The sequence below is a fragment of the Octopus bimaculoides genome, chromosome 7 (genome assembly GCF_046866305.1).
Source record: "Octopus bimaculoides isolate indiv1 chromosome 7, ASM4686630v1, whole genome shotgun sequence".
NCBI lineage: Eukaryota > Metazoa > Mollusca > Cephalopoda > Octopoda > Octopodidae > Octopus > Octopus bimaculoides.
In genome coordinates this window covers 39131389-39141388 of record NC_142934.1, presented here as the reverse complement: position 1 = coordinate 39141388, position 10000 = coordinate 39131389, and the positions used below count along the sequence as shown (strand labels likewise).

At 36.8% G+C, this 10000-nt stretch overlaps 1 protein-coding gene across 2 annotated transcripts in view; it reads left to right on the top strand.

Moving 5' to 3' along the window:
- The window catches only part of LOC106883978 (transmembrane channel-like protein 7), a 141887-nt gene that overhangs the window by 26599 nt on the left and 105288 nt on the right, over positions 1–10000 (top strand). The window contains exons 1-2 of one of the 2 annotated variants that reach the window (XM_089355230.1): positions 3499–3522; positions 6153–6219. In XM_089355230.1, the coding sequence (XP_089211356.1) occupies positions 3521–3522; positions 6153–6219 (69 nt within the window). In that variant the 5' untranslated portion in view covers positions 3499–3520. Of the gene's footprint in view, positions 1–3498; positions 3523–6152; positions 6220–10000 lie in introns of those variants that run through there. The other variant, XM_014935137.3, reaches the window with a different exon arrangement.

Here is a 10000-nt window from a genome sequence, read left to right as displayed (position 1 = left end):
CGCTCATCAACCTCCACTACTGACATGAAGATTCAACAAGCTCGAGAGAGAGAGTTCTGGTGAACTGACGAGTGACCATCGATGAGGTGGCATATTCTCTGCAAATGAGTCATGGTTATGTAAACGAAATCATCCGCAGAAAGCTTCGCACCGTGAAGTGCTTACCAATGCGCATAAGCGCGATTGCGTGGAGATCTGTCAACGCTTACTCGACCTCTACAAGAGGAAGGCGAAGCTCTTTTGGAGAGAATAGTCACAGAAGATGTGACTTGGGTCCATCACTTTTGAGCTAGAATTCAAAAGGAAGCACTCAAAATCGCAAGTGAAAAAGCAATTCATGACCCAAACTTACGCAAAAGTAAAGCTAACCGTTTTGGGGGGGACGCAAAAGGGACTGTAGACTTGAAAAAGAGGATCTACATTCACCAATGTACGCTGCAGTAAAATGCCTGCCAGCAAACTGACACCAGCAGAAGTCTATTGTGAAAACAAACTGGTATGGCGGCGATATTTATTGTGGCATTTTATGTTCAAATTCAGTCCGTCGATGAAATAAACCATCTGTTAATATAGTTACACACACTTCCTCTGTTTCCGAATTCTTTATTTTATTATTACAATTATTAAATTATAGACAATTTATAGACAGTACAGGCCTGAAAAGATTTACGCTAAAATATATTTATGTCAAGTTCTTTTCTTATTATATCATATATCTAGCGTCCCGATCACTTTGACGTTAGTAATGAAATTAGTTAACAGAGTACAGAGTTCACTGTTCTATTGACCTACAACACACAAAAGTGAAACTCTATCGATCTGTATCGGCAGTCCAGTACATGGCACGTTATTTTCTTGACTACCGTGGAAAATAGAATTGATCAAAATGGAATGAGCATATGGCGATTGGATGACGTTGAATATTAAATGTGCTTAAAACCACAGATGTCACTGAAATCTGGAATGGAAATAACTCTGCAAATCAATCATACTCACTCGTGCACACACACACGCATACATACGCACGCACGCACAAGCACGCACGCATACATACGCACATACGCACACACGCACACATTATGCGTATGTGTGTGGGTATAAAAAATATATATGTATGTATATGTATATATAGTAGAAATAATATATGAGTATATGCATATATAGGTACATATATGTTCATACCTACATCTACATGTATATATAGATGCATATCTGGGTACAGGACGTTGCAAGAAACGTGGACAAAATGATAAACGGAGTACAGAAAGCACTCAGGCCACATAGAGAACATTTCCTTCATCAGCTGCCCCCATTCTAAAACTAAGCGTTTCGAAGAGATACATACATATACGTGTGTTTGGGTGTATATAATTAAACAGACAGTCAGACAGACAGACAGACAGACAGACAGACAGATAGATAGATAGATAGATAGATAGATAGATAGATAGATAGAAGAGAATTGGTTTCGGGGTTCAAGATCGACTGGATCTTATAATGAATTGTGCCTTTTAATGATCTCTTTATCATACATTATTATGAAATCTATCGAACACTTGAACATTTTACCATTTTTTGATACTGTGAAATTTACTGAATATTTGAATTTGCATGAATATATAACAGAGCTCGTCACCCGAAGAGACACTTATACTACTATTGTTGAGTGATATTAGTGCAATGTTGTTAATGATATATGTAACATTCAGTAATGAACACGCTGAAACAATTGTAGGCATTTGTAATAAAGCCAAATTCTCATATTAATCCTCCTCCTCCTCCTTCATCCCCTTTTACTCTCTACTCTTGCCTTTCACTCTTTTTCGTCTTCTCATTCTCTAAACGAAAGAGGAGGAGGAGGAGGAGGAGAAAAGAAGAAGAGGAGAAAAGAAGAGGAGGAGAAAAGAAGAGGAGGAAGAGAAAAGAAGGAGAGGAGAAGAAAGAGCGAGAGCAATATATATAAAGTCGGTAGATCAGTAGTAAATCATAGCTATAACTAGTGCTATACCGTGATGATAAAGTAGTATTAATAATAACAGCAACAACAAAATAATAAACTCTTCGTAGTAATAATTTTAAACAATATTATTTCGAAATTTTTATGTTTTCTTCAATACCAGATATCAACACTATACTGGCTGCTCATAATGCATTTTCATTCCATAGGGGACCTCTGAACTGACCATGGTGTTTTTAACGCCGTTTTCCTTTAGTGAAAATTTTCTCTATGACACACCACGGCAGTGAAATTGCCTTTGAACTCATCAAAAAGTTTGTTTGCTTCAAACCATTGCTTTGAGCGCTAACCATATATCAGCCTGGCGTCCTTTGTGCAGTATTGTTTATTAATATCTTGCAAGAGCGAAACTTCAACTCGGTTTAGAGCTGTACCACTGGTATCTGGTACTGATGAGAGCGTAAAGGGTAGAAACTGAAAATACCTAACATTGGTGTTCTTAACACCATTTACCTAAAGCAAAAATTTTTCTCCATGAACAAACAGCACTGAAAATGCATTTTTTACAGGTCGAAATCTATAAGTTTGTTAATTTTGCTCATTGCTTAGCAAGGCAGCGCTATATATATATATATATATATATATATATATATATATATATATATATATATAAACACAATTGATAAAAGATGGATTTAGTAGGAATCTTTATTCAGCACGATGATCGTTTCGATCCATCCTGCGTACAATATTGTGCTTCTAGTTGTGTTGTATCAATCAGTGCAGGCTGTGTCACCAGGTGCTTTGTGTAAAAAATGATATCCCACTAGATATACTGAACTCTCCTTGGCATGTTGTTCTCGCCCGTTGTACGTGAGTACACTGACACAGGGTAGAATAATTTTGTGGTTGTATCCCGCGAATATACATATATATATATATATATATATATATATATATATATATATATATATATATATATATATATATATATACTATTTATTTGTTTAAGGGTTGTTCTGGGCAAAGTGCGAAAATAATCCTGACAGTTCAAAAACCGTAAAAACCCATGTAATTTGCTCACTTGTGTAATTTACGCAGGTGATTTTTCAGGATAAAATTTATTAAAAAAAGCTTCTCATGTAAGATTCGCATCCAAAGGTTTTTAGAATTGCAGATATGGCCAGGGGAAGAGTGTTTTCAATTTAGTTGTATTTAGCATAATTTCACTTTTGATTAGATTTTATTAAATTTTCATGAAATAAAAAATAATTTCCGTTTAACAGGTATCACATTGAAAGCTATTAAATTACAAAGTATTTGTGTTGTTTATAATAATCTCTATTTTACATTTCTTGCCCACAAGAGATTATATCCGATCTTTGGCATACTGCTGTATATCTTCATAAATCACCACAGGAAAAGTTATTGCTAAGAATTATCAACCAAAACAAAGCTGATAAATACGCACAGGTGTTACAAATTAAGTTTAATTACCAATAAACATCAACTTGGATGACACTTTACTCAACCGACAGAGGAAGGTGACCGATAAAACTGATTATGTAAGCAGAATTCTGTCTTCTTGGCTCAAGTTCTGATTTCCCCATATTCTTGTGGGAACTTTTGATACGGAGTATCGAAATTTTAATCCCTTTCACACTTATAAAATGTCAAATAAACTTTAAAATTTGTCATTACCGTTATTGTCGGTATCGGCAGAACTTATGAATCGTTTACTGCGAAGGAAAAATTAAATATGTTGAATATGCATTTGAATACAGCAATAGAGCTGCCGGGAGGCATTTTAATGTTAACGAAGCTAATGTTCGAAATTGGCGTAAACAGTACGACAAACTTAAAACTATGCCTAGAAATAATCAGACAAAAATAAAACCATACAATCAAGATTATCCATATCATTACATTTTTTCCAGTCAGGAATATCCATATCACTATGTATGTCAATGCTGCTCCATTGCAATAGGTAGAAACTCAAAGCAATGTAAAATTTGGCCTGGAGCGTGATTACCAGCATGAACGTCATACTTCAAAAAGTAACCACTAGCAAGCGGTCACTCTAATGATATTGCTTCTCTAATAAATGGAGGGAGAAATGACAAAAGAGAAAGATAAAGAAAAACAGATGGGTTATTTCCCCTTGGCGATTAAAGGAAAATAGATGGGCTATATCTGGACCCCTTCTAGGGAACCTAGCCGTCCAATTATAGATTTTTATTGAACTGCAATGAGCCTAGTGACAAACTGGATGTTGGTTTAACATATTATTATTATTATTATTATTATTATTATTATTATTGATTTGACTCAGGTTCGGTCCTATTCCAGGTAGGATTTATGTGGGTGGCGGGTAACTAAGTGCTTAGAACCCTCCTGATAACCTTTCCTATCCCTGAAAGGCAAACTTTCTGTAGAAGCTCTACAGGTCATTCTATTCCAATCTTCGAATCTAGTACTCTTTCGACTCGATGATTGTGCCATGTGTTTCCAGCTTCAAATCCTCATTTCTGGCAGTTTCCAGTGTAAAACTTTTACAACTTGGTCGTGTTGCCGTTTTTTTATATTCTTCGTGTGCCAACTTGGGGCATTCTTCCATGAAATGTGCCACTGTCTCGTTACAAGTTACATTTTTCTGACACATTCTCTCCATATATATTTTTTCTCAAGTTGTCTGTTTTTATCGCTTGATTTTGGGCTGCTACAATCAGGTTCTCTGTTTCTTTTTTTAATTGCCCCTTTTTTAACCAAGCTCAGGTTTTTGTTTCACATACGTTTTCAGTGTCTCTCCAAAATTGGCCATGCAAAGGTTTCTCTGCGATCTGTTTGATGTGCTCTCTTTGTATTTCATTTTTGTCCTTTTCTCCTATTATGCGCTCCATCACCTGTTCTTAACTATCTTTAGTAATTTCCCAGTGCTACTCTGTAAATACTCTACTAGACATTTTATTTTCATCCGCACACATTCTTCTACGGCTATTAAGCCTCTTCCACCCTAGTTTCTCCTCAAATACAGTCAGTTGATATCAGCTTTCGGATGATAAGCTTCATGCATCGTCAACAACTTCCTAGTTTTCCTGTCAAGCTTCTTTACTTCGTTTCTGGTTCAGTCTATTATTCAATTCCATATCTAATTAAGGGTACTTATTATTATTATTATTATTATTATTATTATTATTATTATTATTATTATTATTATTATTATTATTATTATTATTACATCTGATTGGTTTTTTGCTTTGTACTTATATAAGTTGTCTCTAAGTCTCACTCAGAGACTTCAAGAGACAAGTTAGTAGTTTAAGTCGGTATTATGACTGGGATGCCATACTTTTGGCTAAAAGTTTGTTTTAAACGTAATTTGATGATAAGGGCTAGATGACAGTAAAAGATGTTTCCTATTATGTACATTAAAAAGTACTTTTGATAATGTTTACAGATTAAAATGTTTTTGGACAATATATTTCGTAGGATATGAGCAGTCCCCATGAGGACTATTTTTTGAATTTCTCCCATTTCTTTAAATTTCCCGGTATCTGAGATAAGGAGCAATCAGCCTCTTTTGCTATCATTCCTAGGGCTCCTATGACAACAGGTGTTGAACTAGTCTTAAGCTTCCACAGTTTGCCTATTTCTATTTCAAGACCTTTATATTTACTCAGTTTTAGTAGGTCTTGACAGATACATTTATGTCGATTGAGACAGTCATATCAATAAAGAGGCATGCTTTTTGTCTGAAATCCTTCGGTATTATGTCTGGCCTATTTATATCTATATTTTTTGTCAGTTTATTATTATTATTATTATTATTATTATTATTATTATTATTATTATTATTATTATTATTATTATTATTAACAACAGCAAAAGTAATAATAGTTCCTAATTTATGTACAAGGCCAGTACGTTTGAGAGAATGGGCTTAGTCGATACCATGAAACACACTACTTGACTGGTATTCTATTTTATTGGCCTAAAAAGGATAAAAGATATAGTTGACCTCATGACCTACCGAGATCAACTTTGCCTTTCTTACATCCGTAGTCGATAAAATAAGTACCAGTCAAGTACTGGGTTTTGAGGTAATCGATTAACCTCTTCCCCATCAAAGTTGCTGAACTTGTGCCAAAGTCTGAAACCATAATTGTTGTTATTTTTATTATTATTTTCATTGCAGGCGAAGGGAACAGGAAGGAGAATTAAAAAAAGACGTTGATCGCAGTGCCAAAGGCTTAACTAAGCAGGTACGTAAAAAAGTATTCTAATCGGTTTAATTTATTATACTCAATGATAGAAATACTGCGGAGATTAGACGTGGCTGTGCGGTAAGCCGTATCTGGGTTCAGTTTCATCGCTTGGTAAGTGTTCTCTACTATAGCCCCAGGCCGACTAAAGCCTTACGAGTGGATCTGGTTGGCGGAAACTGAAAGAAGCCAGTCGTGTGTGTGTGTGTGTTAATTTGTACCCCACCACCGCTTGACAACCGGTGTTTATGTCTCTGCAACGTAGCGGTTCGGCAAAAAGAGTTCGATAGAATAAGTACCAAGCTTAAAAGATAAGTGTTGGGATTGGTTTGTTCGATTAAATCTTTGAAGGCGGTGCCCCAGCACGGCCACAATCTAATGAGTGAAACGAGTAAATGATAAAGATAAGATACACTTTGTGAGAAGATATTACATTATTGTTTATATTACTGTAGAAAGGAATATCCAACAACACTGTTATAGGCTGTTTATATTAGAATATAAGCTAGTAAAAACAATACCACCCTATTACATTACAGCAGACATATTCATTAGCCTCATTTGGTCGTAGATGTGTATTGCTCTGCCTGAAGAGCTGAGATGGCTATATGCAATTCAATTAGCTCTCCCCTGAGAAAACATAACTCAATTAAATTGATGCCCATCTAACAAACCGTCCTGTTCAACAACTAATTGTATTTTTATACAATTTAGTCGGAGGAGGAACGGCAGCACACGAAACCCTTTCTAAGGGTCTCCCTGAGTAGTGGAAGTAAAAGAGGTTATCCTCAAACAATTGGCCTGACATGAATCCTAAAAATAATACCGACTTCGCTCACAAGAACCGGATGATGGCCTTGAATAGGATTACGGTTGAAAGCCACCACCTATGAACAAGAACGGTCTCTCGACGGGCTGACACAGTTTCCGCCAATCAATTTTTACTCACGAAACTTTGGTCGACCTAACGATATAATGGATGTCACTTGCAGAGGTTGATGTTCTTTTTCTTGTTTATACCCTAATCAGCCCTGATCCAGCAGACTTATGGTCAAGAGAATTCCAGCCATGACCACCCTGGTCTGCAACCATACTGCCGTGTCTGCAACCACGCAACTCAAATGGTAACCACAGAGTCATACATGTAATCACACAACCATGTTGATAACCATACAGTTATACCTATAACCATATAGCTATATCTGTAACCTCACTATCGTGCCGGTAACCATATAGCTTTTAACCTGTGGTCACTGCACAAACTATGACGGTAACTAGGTAACCGCACCTTTACTCACGAAGCTTGTTACCACACTGCCATACCCGTCACTCTGCTGCCAAACCTATCAGAACACAATCATGCCTGTAACTTGAAAGCTATATCTGTAATCGAGCAATGTGGCATTGATCTCTGGCCTGGATTGGTCTTACTCTACCTAAAATAACATAACTTTACATATAACAACATAGCTTTACATATAACCATGTAATCTTACCTATAACCTCACATACACACCTATAACTACATACCTCTTGTTTTCTCTGTATGTGTATGCATGCACGCGTGTGTGTGCGTGTGTGTGCATAAGTTGTATTGATAATTGGTAGGGTGCTTTAAACAGAAAATTGGTTGTTAGTTTTTTTTTTATATGACAATGAGAGATTTCGTGAACGAGAAATCAGAGCAGCAGATGATGATGATTAAGTTATTCATCATTCACTTTAATTACGTTTTAAGTATTTAATTATACAATTAAAAATGAATCCTGAGATAGCCAAATTGTCACAAATCTATAGAAGATCGTGATAACTTTTCTCAATCCTGCAGTTTATTTTATTGATCCCCAGTTGATGACAAAGAATGACTCAGCACGATTTGAATTTGGGTTATTACTTTTTTACTCTTTTACTTGTTTCAGTCATTTGGCTGTGGCCATGCTGGAGCACCACCTTTAGTCGAGTAAATCGACCCCAGGACTTATTCTTTGTAAGCCTAGTACTTATTCTTTCGGTATCTTTTGCCGAACCGCTAAGTTACGGGGACTTAAACACACCAGCATCGGTTATCAAGCGATGTTGGGGGGACAAACACAGACACGCAAACATATAGACACACACACACACACACACACACACACACACACACACACACACACACACACACACACACACATATATATATATATATATATATATATATATATATATATATATATATACGACGGGCTTTTTTCAGTTTCCGTCTACCAAATCCACTCACAAGGCTTTGGTCGGCCCGAGGCTATAGTAGAAGACACTTGCCCAAAGTGCCATGCAGTGGGACTGAACCCGGAACCATGTGGTTCGTAAGCAAGCTACTTACCACACAGCCACTCCTACGCCTATTATGGCTATTTTAAGTTTTCCAATTTGTGGTATTCGATCATTTATACATAATATCTATTCTTTATTCTTATGTTTAAGGTGATATCAAATAAGATGTTGCGAAATTTATTACTTTGTCAAGTGTGTAGGAACGTAAGGGATTAAAACCAAATATTGAAACCGCATTGCAATGTCGAATGAGCAAAAACATAGCTCTGCTTTTACTGCCCTTGTATGAAATAGTAGGAGAAACTAAAAAAGGACAGTCTGTCCATTGAAAACTGACAGATACTGAAATTTCATGCGTATAGGATATCGCCAGAGCAACCTTGATCGAGAAAACCTATGAGCAAAGACGTTCCAGCAGTGATTATTCCATCCTCTTTTTATTTTAGGCATTGTATATAAGAACCAAGTTATCTAAAGCCTTCGTTATTTCTCCAAACTAGTACAATGTATGAGTCGAGGAGGATTGAGCTACTACTTCTAGTAGCTCATGTAACCGCAGATATACTCCTTTGTTAGTTTCTCTGCATGTTTGTCGGTCTGTATACATTCACGCCTGTACATATGCATATGTGTATGCCTGTATATCTGTATATCTATACGTTTGGTATTAACCACAATAGAAGTGAATGAGATGGATTCCGTCAGAGCCCAGCATCCACTGTTCCTCAGCACATATCCAGTGTGAATTCAGTCCCAATACACTGCTTTGCAGATGAGGAAGCTATTAAAGAATGTTGCTATATATGTATGTACTTACACGGTCGATAACCTGTTAGAAATAGCTCCCAAATTTCCTTCAAACTTAAACCTTGTATTGTTAAGATGATAACTATTCGCATAACTTCGTTCTGGATATACCAGCAATAAAAAAAGAAACGTTACTTGATCAATGAACATGAGAGAGTGACATAAGTTTATAAATTATTCAATTGGCTTAAGCCAAATATGCCTGGGATCATTAGGTCTTGTGAACCAGTGCTGCTCTGGGGAAAACAACATACAAATACGTGCAAGCAGGTAAATGTGTGTGTGTGTGTGTGTGTGTGCGTGCGTGCGTGTTCATGTGCGTATGTGCGTGAGAGAGAGAGAGAAAGGGAGAGAGAGAGAGAGAGAGAGAGAGAGAGAGAGAGAAAGGGAGAGAGAGAGAGAGAGAGAGAGAGAGAGAGAGAGTGAGCTTGCATGTTTCTGAATTGGCAAAGTTGCGGCTCCCTGTGTTTTGGGCTCAAATCCCACCAAGGTCAACCTTTGTTCTTTCGGGGTTGATGGGATGATGTACCAGTGGAATGGAGCCGTCTGGTGGAATCATTGAGCAGCATTTTCTCCCGCTCTCTTTTGTTTTGCTTTTTGCGTTAAGTTCTGGATGCTATGCATAATCCCTTGCCCGATTTACCACCACCTCCTAGTTTAA